Genomic DNA, 15998 nt, shown 5'->3' with positions numbered 1-15998 from the left:
GTACTCCAGAGAGCCCATTCTTTTCTTTTCATCTGCTTTTAGTAACCTCAGCTGGCAGTGAAGAGTATAAAACTGAGAAAGAAAAGTAAAATCATGATTCTCTACTAAATCAAGATTGGTTTTATTTATTTATTTATTTATTTATTTATTTATTTATTTATTTATTTAAGTTAATCACCATACATTACATCATTTGTTTTTGATGTAGTGTTCCATGATTCATTGTTTGTTCATAACACCCAGTGCTCCACGCAGAACGTGCCCTCTTTAATACCCATCACCAGGCTAACCCAACCTCCCACCCTCCTCCCCTCTAGAACCCTCAGCTGGTTTTTCAGAGTCCATCGTCTCTCATGGTTCGTCTCCCCCTCTGATTCCCCCCCTTCACTCTTCCCCTCCTGCTATCTTATTTTTTTTTTCTTAACATATATTGCTTTATTTGTTTCAGAGGTACAGGTCTGTGATTCAACAGTCTTGCACAATTCACAGCACTCACCATAGCACATACCCTTCCCAATGTTTTATCACCCAGCCACCCCATCCCTCCCACCCCCCACCACTCCAGCAACATCAGTTTTAAAGAGGACATCAGAAGACGATAGTGGGCATGGAGGAGAGGCAACATCAAAAAAAAGGGGGGGTAGAATTATCTCAATAACACTTTCCCACACTTTATCAATAGAACCTTATTGCAGTTATGCATAATAAATGTGCATAACATTGATAGAACATGATTCATAGGCTAGAACCATTGAATTTTTTGGGGGGGTTTCTGCTACCAGTATTCTCTTTCTAAGACTTCACCTAATGATGAGACTCTACTGAATAGTTTCAAATGATTCTCCGTCAGTTCAAATCCAAATTTGTTACAAAGTATCCAAGATTTTTTAAAGTGTGATGCCAACCTTGTTTCGCCCTTTTGTCCTCTACTTTTTTACTCTGTAGCCAAACTCTGTCAGTGTCTTTCATGCCTCTTTACTTTTTCATGGGAGTGACTGTTTTTTTTATCTTTCACTATTTACTGCCAGTTGTTCATCTTAGGATTTAACACATACCACCACCATTTTCTTCCTGAATTTAGTTTATTTTTCTTTGATCCCATAGATTTCTGTATATTTATATGCCTTCTTTATATTTTTTATGGTGAATGTTGTATGCTTACTCTCCCTCCCATCTTCACACTCCATATCATATAAACTCTGGTGAGCAAGGACTGTGTTTTCCTCATCTCTGTATATTCAAAACATAACAATAATTGCTATATTAAAACTTTTTGTAGAACTTAATTTTTAATAAAGATTTTGGAGTAGAACAGGATTTGAGTCCTTTCTCTACATAAAACCCATCAATAATTACTCTTTGTGTCATGAGTTGCCTTTTTTTTTACTCTTAGGCAGATACACAGATTGACCGAGAACATCAGAATTTTTATGAAGCATCACTAGAATATGTCTTTAAAATTCAAGAGGTTCAAGAAAAAAAGAAGTTTGAATTTGTTGAGCCGGTAAGTGTCAGTTTCCTTACAAAATAGTAGTTACAACACATCCTATGAAAACTAAATTTGTAATGTTTTTCTGTTAAAAATTGTGATTTTTTTTTTTAAAAACAAAAGGGAAGGAAAGTGTAGAGGAGGGTAAATAGGTAGAGTATAGGACACTATTAGGGCAGTGGACCTATCCTATATGACACTGTAATAGTGAATACATTTGTCAAAACTACAGAATGTACAATGAAAAGGGTAAACCCTAATGTACAATATGGAGGTTAGTTAATAATGTATCAATATTAGGTTATCATTTGTAACAAATGGTACCCCACTAATGAAAGATGTTAATAATGGGGGAAATTGTGTGTCATGGAGATTGGAGGATTATATATGAGAGCCCTTTATATCTTCTATTCAATATTTATATAAACCTAAAAATGCTCTTAAAAATTGTTTATGAATGGAAAAATTAAAAAAATTAAAAGGGTTTAATACCTAAGTAAATACAGCTCACCACTAAAGCAACCCATTTCTTTAGGTGAAAGGAGAAAACATAAGGTTATATTTCTCCCTTTGTTTCCTTCCACTTTTTTGCAAGGCTGGGATCTGCCTGACTTACCTATGAAGTCATTTATTTTCTTAAGTTAGTGTAAAAAGTAATGGATTCCCTAATGTAAATTGCATTACAGGAGAGAGCAGGTGGCTGGTCTTTATAAGCTTTCTTCATTTTCTTAGCATTTTTCCCCAAGTACTACTATAATAAGTTACAGTATTGCCTGAGTAGACATCTTCATAATGCATCATCTGTGATGAATCAAAGTAAGTATATAAGTCAAGATAATCTTTTGTTAATATATAATGTTCAATTCCCATGAGATGAAAAGATAACAATAGTTAAATACATAGATAATCTAAAAGATGATTTAATCCATATTTTTCTGTCAGTTGTTAAAAAATCTGTTTATAATAAGAAATAAAATACCTGTTTCTATTTTATTTTTTTATTTTTTTAAAGATTTTATTCATTTATTTGACAGAGAGAGACATAGCAAGAGAGGGAACACAAGCAGGGGGCATAGGAGAGGGAGAAGCGGGCTTCCCCGCAGAGCAGGGAGCCCGATGTGAGGCTCGATCCCAGGACCCTGGGATCATGACGTGAGCTGAAGGCAGACGCTTAACGACTGAGCCACCCAGGCACCGCTACCTATTTCTATTTTAGTGGAGATGTTGGGGAGAAGGAAAAAGAAGACATGTTTTAATATATATTTGATGAAATTCATTTCTTGATGGAAACCCATCAATGATTCCCTAAGAATGGTGGGAAACAGGCAAAGACTGGGAAGAGTTCTAGTCCCTGCCTGGCTCCCAGCCACTTCTGCTTCACTTCTCCCTCCAGCTGAAGCATCCTGACTCTTTCCTATAAACTGGGCACTTGGCAAGTCTAACGCTTCAGCTAGACAAATTTAAGGAACTGGAGACCACAGTGCAGGCTTAGGGATTTAATTTTTACCTTTTATTTGGGATAACAGTCTTAACTACAAGTTCTGTTTGCCAAACAGCTAAGCCCTTAAATTCCTTAGAATGAGTTAATAGCCTCTTAGTTAGTTGATGTTTGGGGATCTCATTAAATTTTATATGAGTTAGGGGGTCTTCTGAAACTTATCTGTGGCTCATTGAGAACTAGGCACCCCTAACAACCCCCAGTCTAGGAAGATGACCAGTACTTAAAATTCCTTTCCCCTTCTCATTGACAAAGTCCTGCCTCTGAATCCTACCATGGTTTTTTGAAGCCTCTCTACTTGCTTACAAACTTCCTCCTTAGGACCTGTTTCTTAGGATTTCTGAATTTTAGCTCTTCTTGACATTAAACTTGTGGTGTATGCCCATTATATCTGATGGTATTTTTTCATACTTCTTTCTTACCTGCTCCCATTCCTTTCAGATACTATGTTCATCTGCTATGTTGTTTTTCTTCCTTGTACCTGGAATGACCCTTTCACACCTGTAATACCACCCCTCTCTCTCTCTGTCCCCTGGGGAATGACAGGTCTGGAGAGGGACATGTGGGTAGTCTATTATACCCTGTTAATGCCTCTTTTATAGTGTATCCTGTCTGGGAACAGTGAACTAGACCGTTCTGTCAGATGACATCATATATATAAGGAGAAAACTGTAAAATTGTTTGCTTACAGGTGACTGATGGAATGATAAGAATTTGTGAATTCCTTTGGTAATACATGTAGAGAGGTGGAAACTGCTTCAGTTGTAATGTGTTTTCTTCCTTCCCTCTACCATATCCCAAACTGGGATGGTCTGATAAATCTGTAGTACATGCCTTTTTTGTGACATCACAATCAAAACTGATGTTAAATTTGTCCTTCTTCCAAAATATTTTCTTGGCTGCTATATTTTTCTTACTGGAATGTCTGGCCAAACCAAAATAGTGCTATCAGTTTAGTCTTGTTCTCATTTCTAGCCACACAGCTTCATCCACGGGGTTCTATTTAATTTCCTTTGCAGTAATGAGAAGAATGGGAATGGAAACAATGAAACATGGCCATGCTGCTCTTTAGGCTATATATTTACAAATTAATTTTGAGTAATTTTTTTTAAATTTCAAAAACAAAGTTCCCAGGAGGTATAAACATAAAAAAAATTTAGGAAAACTTTAATGTTTTTACCCTTTTTGTTCTACAGAAAATCTAATTCCTGTTGCATTATTGTTTCATATTGCAGAAATCTAGCAGTCTTGTTTTGGCCCTAAAGCAAAATGCCCCAAGGATGGGATCTATCTTCTATAGATTGTAAGATATAGAGTAGAATAGAAACTATAAGTAGGGAATGATAGTTGGCACTAAATATCCTAAAGTAAGAATGTTGATATATTTGAGATAATTTTACATTGTTTCAATTAATGTCAAGATCTTACTACTTGCCTTAAAATTTCTACAGAATATTCAGGAGGTACAATAGTACACCTATCTTATCCATAGGTATATGTTCCAAGAGGGGATGCCTGAAACCAACTTGTCCTGCCCCTATATATACTGTGTTTTTTTTTCTGTACATACATATGTACCTATGATAAAGTTTAATTTATAAATCAGGCACAGTAAAAGATTAACAGTAATAACTAGTGATAAAATGATTATAATAACATACTATAATAAAAGTTATATGAATGTGGTCTCTCTCTCAAAATATCTTACTGTACTCACCCTTCTTGTGATGTGAGATGATAAAATGCCTATATGATGAGATGAAGTGAGGTGAATAATGTAGGCATTATCAATATATTGTTATTGTTAGGCTGCTGTTGGCCTAATATGTCAGAAGGAAGATGATCTGCTTTCACGTCATGGTTGACTGTGGGTAACTGAACCACAGAAAGCAAAACCTTGGGTAAGAGGATATTACTATATTAGAAATAAATATTCCTACAGTGTCATTTCACGGAAAAGCCAGTTCTAATACATAGAAGAATGGGGGACATTTGTATTTTTTTATAAAACTATATAATTGTTTTTAAAAGATACAGAAAATCAGCTTTTTTAAACTCAGTTCTCCATTAGATATATAATTTTAATGGCCTTCCTCCCATTGATCATATCTTATATAGAAAGTGATTATAGTTAACTGATCTCTAGACCTTCACTATCCAGTATGATAGCAGCTACCCACGTATGGCTGTTGAGCACTCAAAATGATAGTCTAGATTAAGATGGGCTGTAAATGTAAAACACATACTAGATTGCAAAGTTTTGGTACAAAAAAGTATGTAAAATATCTCAAAACCTTTTTTATATTGCTTAAACACTGAAATGGTAATATTTTAGATAAATCGTGTTAAGTAAAATGTTAAATTTCACTTTAATTTTTTTTATGTGGCTCCTAGAAAATTTAAAATTTCACATTGGTTTGCATTTATTCACATTATATTTCTGTCAAACAGGGCTAGACTTCATCCTTTCAGATTTGCCAACAAGGTATATGAGTTCAGGTCTAGAATGGGAGGAAAAGATCAGAGAGGGAAAAACTCCATCTCCTGACTCTTGATCCGGTGACTTCTCAGAGTTGCTTGGAGCTTATGAGAGTTTTGAGAGGTTAGAAGAAAAAGCTTCATGAACAGCTTACCTAAGAGAGTTGAGCCCTGTGTATTTGAAATATATTATGGTACATGAAAGTTTGTGGCTCAGAACCAGAGAAAGTTTTTATGGCTTAACTCCCTCATGGTTCATTCAGCTGCAGTTTGCATATCTTTAGATTACATCCTTTTGCATACTTAGCTGGAACTAATGTTTTGTGAGCAACCACTGTGTCATGTGTTTTCTCTGTGTTATCTCACATGGCCCATTTGCTTTATTATTAGGTAGTTGTTATTTGTCCAGATGAGGAAGTTAAGTCACAGGAAGATTGTTAGTTGCTTGAGATCACAAACGTAAGGAGAGGGAGACCCAGGAATCCAGACCCCAAAGCTGAAGTCCTGTATAGTACTGTGTACTGGCTCAGTGGCCACCTCATTATAACAATTAGTCCTTCCTTGATACTTGCTCTGACCAAATAAAATGGATGACTACAGAAAATTGTATTGTAAAGTCATTTTAATTCCTTAAAATTAGAAGAAAATATGAGGTTGACCTTTATTTTAGTAAAGGTGCTTGAATCAGTGCACCTATCTGTCCGTTTATTCATTCTTCCATCCTTTTTTTAATCATCCTTTTTAAAAAATTGTCCCCTCCCCACCCAGGCTGCAGTTGACATACCACTTTTTGTGTAGTGACAGACAAGTATAATGCCTGAGAGGTAGTAAGATAGAATTGGCTCTAGTCTTATAGCTGTACAAATCTGGCTTGGTTTTCAAACTCTGTGTGCCTTAGGTTTTTATCTGTAAATTGGGAGAAAAAATTGTAGTTCCCAGGATTGTGGTGAGGCTCATCCAATGCACATAACACACAGCAAGTGCCTGGTGCATCATTAGCATCAGTAAGATATCAGCTAATATTGAGCTCTCACATTGACTGTTAGCATTAGATATAAAAACAATATTGATGAATTGTGGCTTCAAAGCCAGATATAACTGTTTCAGAAACACATTTTTAATTTTAACATGCTTTAAAATATACATCTAAATACTGTAACAGCTCAGGCCCTGATCCCAGGGTCCTGGTATCAGGCCCCGCATTGGGCTCCCTGCTCCACGGGAAGCCTGATTCTCCCTCTCCCACTCCCCCTGTTTGTGTTTCCTCTCTCGCTGTGTCTATCTCTGTCAAATAAATAAAAATATTTAAAGAAATAAATACTGTAAGAGCATGTTCTTTATTAGAGTATTCTTTTTAGACTTCATTTTAGTCTTTTGTATATGTTTAAAATTAATATGAAAAATGAAAATAAACCATTATATGTAAACTAAAACATACTGTTTTTGACACTCTACCCTTAGTCTGTTAAGTTTAATTTTAAAATCTTTTGCTAAGGAAAATTTCATTTAATCTGCTTAATATGCATTAGCTTTTTAGCTTATTATATCATGAAGCATATTAGAAAATACTTTTTGGGTTGTCTAAAGTTTGAATAATTTTGAGACTCAATAAACTTGCTAAGTTAAAGTCAGGTCTTGAAAGTTAAACGTTTTGTGTTCTTTCTCAGTTTGATTCATTAGCTTTAATATAGAAAATTTAATTTAGGAAAAGTTAAAGTGAGCAAATAAGACAATGTCATTTTTTTTCCCCAAAACTCTGTAGGACTAAAGGCTAAATTTCTATCCTACTGAAAACCTAAATACAGTCATTCTACAAAAATGAAACAATAAAGTTGTCCTCAGATGGGGAGGACGTCTTAAAATCTGTTTTGGTCCTTGGATTTAGTTCTAGCTACTGTTACTGAAAATCTGAAATTTGCAAAAGCAATTAGATAGTGAATAGAATTTTGGGAAAGTAAGAAAAATTCATTGCATTGGTTTGGTTGACTCGTCCCCTTGTACTTTGTGTTAGAAATCAGTCATGTAAAGACCTTATCTAAATGTAGCTTCTGTTGGACTTTATTTTATTTTATTTTATTTTTGTAGTTTCAAGGTTTTATTTAAATTGTAGTTAGTCGACATACAGTGCAATACTAGTTTCAGGTGCAGAACCCACTGATCCATCACCCCACACAATACCCAGTGCCTACCACCACAACTGCCCTCCTCAATACCCAACACCCATCCAACCCATCCCCACCCCCAGCAACTCTCAGTTTATTCTCTATAGTTAAGTGTCTGTTTAATGATTTGCCTCTCTCTTTTTTTGTTCACCCTATGTTCATTTGTTTCTTAAATTCCACATATGAGTGAAATCATATTTCTCTTATTTTGCTTAGCAAAATGCTCTCTAGCTCTGTCCACGTCTTTGCAAATGGCAAGAGTTCATTCTTTCTGATGGCTGATGAATATATATGTGCACGCGTGCATGTGCACACAGACGTACACACACACTACACACACACATATATACAAAATCTCAGTTTGTGATTGTTCTTTATCCATTCATCAGTCAATGGGCATATGGACATTTGGGCTCTTTCCATAATTTGGCCATTGTTCATAATGTTGCTATAAACATTGGAAGGCATATATCCCTTCGAATTAGTATTTTTGTATCCTTTGGGAAATAGTTAGTGCAATTGCTGGGTCATAGAGTAGATCTATTTTTAACTTTTTGAGGAACCTCCATACTGTTTTCTAGAGTGGCTGCACCAGTTTGCATTCCCACCAATACTGCAAGAGGGTTCCCCTTTCTCTTCATCCTCGCCAACGCCAGTTGTTTCCTTTGTTGTTAATTTTAGCCTTTCTGACAGGTGCGAGGTGATATCTAATTGTAGTTTTGATTTGCATTTCCCTGATGATGAGTGATGTTGACCATCTTTTCATTTGTCTGTTAGCCATCTTCTTTAATCACCTTGTTGGCTACAGTTCTTTGTTGTTCTGTTTACCATGCAAGTTTACCTCCAGCCACTTCATCTGAATTCCATTCCCTTCAAATCTTGGAAATCTGCCTTCAGGAACTCCACAGATTCTTGACTGCTAATGCCATGATTTCAAAAAGTTTTGCCTTTTTTTTTTTTAATTAATTGAATCTATGCCCATGTCTGTCCATTCATTCATTTGTTCTTTCTTTCATCATCCTTTTTAAAAAATTGTCTTCCCAGGCTGCTTTTTATCTTTGGCTCTCTTTTCTTCAGTTTTCTCATTTATTTGATTATATTTTTATACTCTTCCATTTCCATTCGATAAATTGCTCTGGATATCTGCATTAAACTTAAAGCATTCAATAGTTATTTTGAGGCTATCATCTAAGATATTTATCTCTAAGTTTCCTCCAAGTAAGGAATAGCAAACAGTACAGGTTTAACTCAGGCTGGACACTTGTACTGGATGAAAATTGATGCCTTGCCTTTGCCTTGTGTTTCTAATCTTCTTAAAGGTTCCAATAGCCAAATGTAGAGGTATTACATGAGATTTGGATTTCTTTCAATGAATTATAGTACTCTGTGTATGTGAAGTATATATACATATATATATTGTTTGCTTTTTAAAGATATATTTAGTACTGTTTTCAGTGGATTTTTAAACTGTGCCTACATAATATCAGAATATCAGGATGAAAATTGAATTCAGTCAACCAGAAATTTGTTACTACATTACGCCAAAAATACAAATGGAGGAAAACAAAATATAAATCCTACAACTTCACAGAAAACTTCTATGTGTTATTTCTTGTTGTCTCTACAGTTTTTCTTTTTTTTTAAATTTTTATTGTTATGTTAATCACCATACACTACATCATTAGTTTTTGATGTAGTGTTCCATGATTCATTGTTTGTGCATAACACCCAGTGCTCCATGCAGAATGTGCCCTCTTTATTACCCATCACCAGGTTAACCCATCCTCCCACCCCGCTCCCCTCTAGAACCCTCAGTTTGTTTTTCAGAGTCCCATCGTCTCTCATGGTTTGTCTCCCCCAAGCAGTCTCATTGGGCTGTAATTCAACATAACCATACAATTCACTTATCTTTAGTTAATTTTGTCTATAGTGTTAAGTAGGTTTACAACTTTATTCTTTTGCATATGGTTATCCAGTGGTCCAAGAATCACTTGTTTGAAAAGACTATTCTTTACCCATTGTATGGTCTTGGTGCCCTTGTTGAAAATAAGTTGGCCATAGATATGTGGGCTTATTTCTAGATTCTCAATTCTTAGATATTGATTTAATGTCTATACTTCTGCCAGTATCATGTTGTGTTGATTACCATTGCTTTGTATTGAGTATTGTAAATGGAAAAGTGTGAGTCTAAATACTTAGCTCTCCTTTTTCAAGATTGTTTTGGTGGTCTGGGTCCCTTGCAATTCTATATGAATTTTAGCATCAGCATGTCGGTTATCATAAAGAAGTCAGCTGGGCTTCTCACAGGGATTGCATTGAATCTGCACATCATTTTGGGCAGTATTGCCATCTTAACAGTATTAGGTCTTCTAATTCATGAACATGAAGTACTTTCCTTTTATTTAAACTTTCTTTAATTCCTTAAGCAGTGTTTTGTACTTTTCAAGTTATAAATTTTGTACTTAAAAATTATTCCTCAGTATTTCATTCTTTTGAAACTATTATAAATGGAATTAATTTCATTTTCAGATTGTTCATTCCAAGTATATAGAAATAAAGTTGACTTTTGTGTATTGATTTTGTATCCTGCAGCATTGCTGAACTTGTTTATCGGTTCTAGTAGTTTTGGTAGTGGATCCCCTAAGATTTTCAGTGATTAATTTCTTAGGAGACAAGGAATGAATCATACCATTCTAAGAGGCTTTATATCCCAGTTCTTCTGCTCATTTTGAGCAACAGTCCTAGAATTACTGCATCAGTTGCTTCAGAGTTCTTCCCCTCACTCTCATGCTAGCCCCCAGCTCCTTTTCTTACTTTTTTCTGCCATTCACAGTATTGCTGGTAACTGTGGGTCTATAAGACTTGAAACTTGGTGATTAATGAATGGGCTGGGGAATTATGAATGTTTTTTTCCTTTGCTGTCTTGTAGTTATTTTGCTAAATGATTATCTATAAATGCAGTATCAATGTTTATATTTGGTCGGGTTATTGGAGTGACAAATAGTAATTTGATTCTAAAACCCTTGGGAATAATAAAGTGCTATATAAGCTTTTAGTGATGATAAAAATGATTTAATAGTTTTGGGGTGCGTGGGTGGCCCGGTTGGTTAAGCATCTGTCATGATCCTGGGGTCCTTATTTATTTATGTGAGAGAGAGCACTAGTGTGAGCACACTGGCTGGGGGAGGGGGAAGAGGGAGAAGCACACTCCCCGTGGAGCAGGGAGCCTGATGCAGGACTCCATCTCAGGACTACAGGATCTTGATCTGAGCTGAAGGCAGACGTTTAACCGACTGAGCCACCCAGGCGCCCCAAAAGTGATTTAATATTAAAGCCTAATTTGTCTTTTCAGTAGTTTTTAGTAGTTGTTATTATTCTTTTAAAAGGTCAGGTTTATCTTAAGGTAAGCTGAGACAGTAGTCTTTCCACACTGCTCCACTCACTCAGGCAGATTCAACAAAGAAAATGACATGTAGGAAATGCAATTCTTAAAGATTTTCAGGCTGTCCTATTAAGTTACCTTAATTTAACATCATGGAATTTGTTGAGGATAAAATGAGCTAGCAGAGCTTCAAACCTAAAAAAATTTTACTTTACTGCCATCTCTTGGCAATTATTTCATACATGCTGTCTTTTTTTTAAACTTTCTCAAAAGTTGCTTCCAAACTGGATGTAGAATGAAAGGAAAAGGTGGTTTGTTCTTTGTAGGTAATTTCTCTGTACTTCTCTCAAAATTGTTCTTTCCCTAATAGGTGCTCAGCATGCATTGTCTGCTACTGAGTGAATCTGAATTCTGTTATAAGATGCCCATAGATTTATTTATTTAGTCAGATCTTGGGGAATTTGGTGTTTTACAGGAAGACTTACTACAGATATTCTTAAAGCTCTTCTTTATAAGTTTAAATCCTGTATACTGAGCATGATATTAGAATATCTTCCTTTTATGATATCTAGGTAATAACAAGACAGTTTAATTAAGGATCAGTTATAGACATTAAAACATGAAATAATCCTTCAAACAACTTTATAAACTATTATTTGGATATTTCAAAGAGTAGTGTTGTCTATGTACTTCAGAAGTATTTTCTTATTTGTTTCGGAAAACTTCTAAATCTGTATATCCAAATCTCAATTAAGTAAAAGGTATAGTTCTTTTTAATGAGACCACAATATGTGCAGACTATATATTTTAAATTACTGGATAATTCAATAGATATATTGTAGCATAATTTGAGTAAAGGATAATCTATTGAGTAGTTTTGATAATAATAATCAGTTGATGTAAAATTGACAGTGTAAAATAATTCTAAAATTGGAAAACAATATATTTTGACATACCAGGAATTGTTGAATAAGAGAAGGAAATTCTTTAAAATGTAACAATTTAAAACCAACTTGAAAGTATGTGTTTTCTGATATGAACATAACTTTGTAAGAAGTTGACCCGCTATAGAGGAAAAGCATTAGGTCGTTGTCTTCAGATAGAACCAGTATTTATCTGTTGGAAATCATAACACACATACCATTTGGTGCTTAGCTGAATCCCCCTATTTTCCCAGACAGAGAAAATTGTGGGAGATTTATTCACGTATAAAAATTTCAAATTTTGTTTCTTCCTTAGTTTAAAATAATAGTTTACAGACATAATATGCTATTTGAATTAAAAAAAATAGCCATTTCTGGAAAGTATTTTCTAACTTTATTGTAGGAAGAGATCAAGTTGGTACACAAGTTTGTAATAAAAATGCCAATGAATTAAATGAAAAAAATAATTATTTTTGTTATAATTTATATAAACAACTGGGTCCTGTAAGTCCATGGAGATCCATTCTTGCTTTATGAATAAGACCATAATAAATATGCACATGTGAGTTTAGGATTAGAAGGCTAATAGACATTGTGGTTTCCTAAAGAGAATTTTATTCCAACTCTTTATATGAAAAATCTGTATCCAGTTCCAAGTTTTTGCTCAACTCTTTCCTCTGTTCTTAGTTCTTCCCACTATTTGCTAAAATGTCTATTTAATATCCGAATCAGTACTGCCACCTTGTGATACTTTTCTTAATTTTATCTGGCCAAATTCTTTTTCCTTCCCTTGGGTACTCCTTATCTCTAATTTACTGGTTTAGTCTTCCTCACATCTACACATGTTTTATCTCTCTGCTTGGATTAGAATCTCTTCTGGTGTAGGACCCTTGTCACTTTGGGTCTTTATCCCTATTAATGGTCTTTCCTGGGTAATTCTTCAATGCATTTGAATAGTAGAGTTGTTACTATAACAACTGTCCCTGTCACTGTAAGGAAGTAAAAATTAGCTTTTGTGGTTTATTTCACATTCATAACTCACGTGTCTGCTTTGCCAAACAAAGGGGTTGAAAATTTATTAGCTTGAGGATTTAGAATGAGATATAATTTCCCAATTTATTATGTTTGATGATCATCTTTTTTAAAAACACATTTTCATGGTTTCTTTCATTTCTCTATTTTTGCAGCTTTTGTCATTCCTTCAGGGTTTATTTACTTTCTACCATGAGGGATATGAACTCGCCCAGGAATTTGCACCATATAAGCAACAGCTTCAGTTCAACTTGCAGAATGTAAGACTATACCGATTCTCACTGCTTCTCCTTAGTGAATCAGTTGGTGACAGAGAAACTATAACCAAGCCAAACCTTGGAGTGTTTTAAAAATTTATCTAATTTAGAAAAGTCATTTAAAAATTTGTTAAAACACTTTTTTCTATGCTGGTTGAAAGTATACCAAGAAGGAGCTAATATTATGTTAGAAAAATTTATGCTAGCAAGTTTTATAAAAATAAATATTACTGAGGTATAGATAATAGATACTTGGAAGGTTGGGGACTTTTGCCTTTATCCAATGTTCTCATTATTTTACTGGGTGACCTTAGGCAAGTCTTATTTTCTGAAAGGGTAACATTTCTATATTTGTGAAATGAAAAGGTTGTATTTGAGCACTGAAGGAATGAAGAGGTTGTATTTGAGCACTGAAGGAATGTTTTCCTCTCTGAAATTGTATATAATATATATGATATTTTTTATTTTCTAATAATTTAAATGTGGTTTTAAGCATTCATAGTAACTGCTTTAAAGCTTAATTGAGATTTGTAAACATCCTATTTCTGTTAGAGTTTATTTTGTAAAGTTATCTAATCCTTTTTGTATCTGATTTCATAGTTATACAAATTCAGATTTGCAGATGCTAACCATCACTTACATTACACACACACGCACACACACACACACACACAAAACTTACCCAATCCATTCCTGCATTATCAAACCTGACCAATAAGAAAGTTCTATTTGTTGAGAATTTTGTATAAATGAAGTTATTTTTGAATAACTAGTGCTCAATGGCCAAAGTAAATTAACTGGAAAGCCTTCACTTAATTTTCTATAAAAAGCTTGTCTTTCACTGCTTCTCTGATTCTTGCCATTGTGGAGATGAGATGTTCAGTAAATAGAACTATGGGGTTGGAGTGTCCCATAAGAAATAGGCAATTGGATTTATTCTATTTGTGTTTTGGGTTTTAGCTTTTTATTTAATCTAGATTTTCTAGCAGAATTGGTTTCACATGTAAGTCATTTGATTGTTTTTCAATATGGAATGCATTTGGACCTTTTTAGTAAATATTAAAAGGGAAAATTATAAAGGCCAAAATATTTTTATGATTTATTTCCATATGAATTATAATTATATTAAGATTCCTGAAGTTCGAGAACAAGAGAGGAATGTAAGGAATTGGAAAATTTATGGTCCTTATGTTTAAAAGAATTTGAAAAAAAAAAAGCTTAAGTAGCAAAAGTGGCAATTGAGAAAATTTTCCTTACTTCGGGATTCGGTTCTTTTATTATGGGCCATAACAAATTTTAGAGTTGGGTGGTAGTGATTTTTGTTTCCAAACATATTGCTTGCTTTCAAACAAATTGTTGAAATAATGTGGCTGGAATGCAAAAGAGATTGAGAAAAGCCTTATGCTTTCTATATCTTCCCCTAAGTAAACTTGCTGTAATGTGAGTAAACTATTTTTTGTAATAGAAGTTAGAACTAGCAAACCCATTCATTTTTATGAGTTAATTTATACACTAAACTCATGATAACTATTTCTGGAAACCAAACTAAATGATATTTCTTCTAAAAGGTTTTAAGAATATGGGTGATGAACTTTTTTTTTTTGCTAAGTGCCACATAAAAGTATGTGAATTTATTTTGTCTGTGTCCCCCAAAAGAAATACGCAAGCAATGAATCATGGAACACTACATCAAAAACTAACAATGTAATGTATGGTGATTAAGATAACATAATAAAATAAAAAAATAAAAAAAATTCACAGAAAAAAAAGAAAGAAATATAAGTCCCTATATATCTGCTTTTTACATTAGGTATTAGTGAATATAAAACTCTATTTCATAAATATTATATTTATAAATGTTATGATTTGTCCCCTAAGTAATAATGTTAGAGTTGGAAATAGGAATAAAGTATACACATACGCACACCACAGAAGGTGGTGTTTCACTGTGCACATTCATGTTTCACTAAAGCAATTCACTAAAGCCACAGGACTCAACGTATAAGGTCCCGGATGTGGTGAGTAGTGCTGAGAGAATCAAGGTTATCCTTTGCACCACTTGCCATTTTGAAATTTTAGACTGGAAGTTCCTCAAAACTGGTAGGAAACAATGAATGAAATTGTTGTTTCTATTTACTTAAGACAAGGAATAATTTTGAAAGTACTCGACAAGAGGTAGAGCGGTTGATGCAAAGAATGAAATCTGCCAACCAAGATTACAGACCACCCAGCCAGTGGACAATGGAAGGCTACCTTTATGTCCAGGAGAAACGTGAGTCACAAAGACATAACTTAATGAGTCTTATGATTAACATTTGACTTGGTTAGTGTTTTTTCCTCAAATAGGAAGACTGCAATTCCTTACAGCTTTATCATATTTAGTCTGCTCTCCCACTACCACCATCAAAGTGAGGAAGCTTTTCCACATTTCGCCATCAGGATCTCCAAGTTGGCATATTATTGAACTTGGAACTTACAACCTTCAGTGATGATACGGTAACATGAGTTCAGTTTTAGAATTTCACTGTAATAGCTAATCTCAATTTGAACTTTAATGGAAAATTGAAATTCAAAGCCTTTATCAGTATGAATCATCCTGGTGACTATGATAATACTTTCTCTTCCTACAGCATTATTTCATTAAATTCTGTGCTCCATCCCATTTTCAGGAGTAAAACTGGCAATTATGTAATGTCAGATTGTCACTTTTTACTTCCTGAGGTTAGGAAATAAGCATCAGAAGTGATAGGGCGCTATTATAATTGCTCACACTAAGA

General features: G+C 34.3%; 1 protein-coding gene across 2 annotated transcripts in view; it reads left to right on the top strand.

Moving 5' to 3' along the window:
• The window catches only part of ARHGAP42 (Rho GTPase activating protein 42), a 316467-nt gene that overhangs the window by 235454 nt on the left and 65015 nt on the right, over window positions 1-15998 (top strand). For both annotated transcript variants that reach the window (XM_073904018.1, XM_025893708.2), the window contains exons 6-8: window positions 1394-1504; window positions 13120-13224; window positions 15364-15493. In XM_073904018.1, coding sequence (XP_073760119.1) covers window positions 1394-1504; window positions 13120-13224; window positions 15364-15493 — 346 coding nt within the window. The remainder of the gene's footprint in view (window positions 1-1393; window positions 1505-13119; window positions 13225-15363; window positions 15494-15998) is intronic.

The sequence above is a fragment of the Callorhinus ursinus genome, unplaced genomic scaffold (genome assembly GCF_003265705.2).
Source record: "Callorhinus ursinus isolate GAN/ISIS: 27379988/994484 unplaced genomic scaffold, GSC_fseal_2.0 scaffold19, whole genome shotgun sequence".
Lineage (NCBI taxonomy): Eukaryota > Metazoa > Chordata > Mammalia > Carnivora > Otariidae > Callorhinus > Callorhinus ursinus.
The sequence above is the reverse complement of the archived record's forward strand: the minus strand, read 5'-3'. Positions and strand labels throughout refer to the sequence as shown.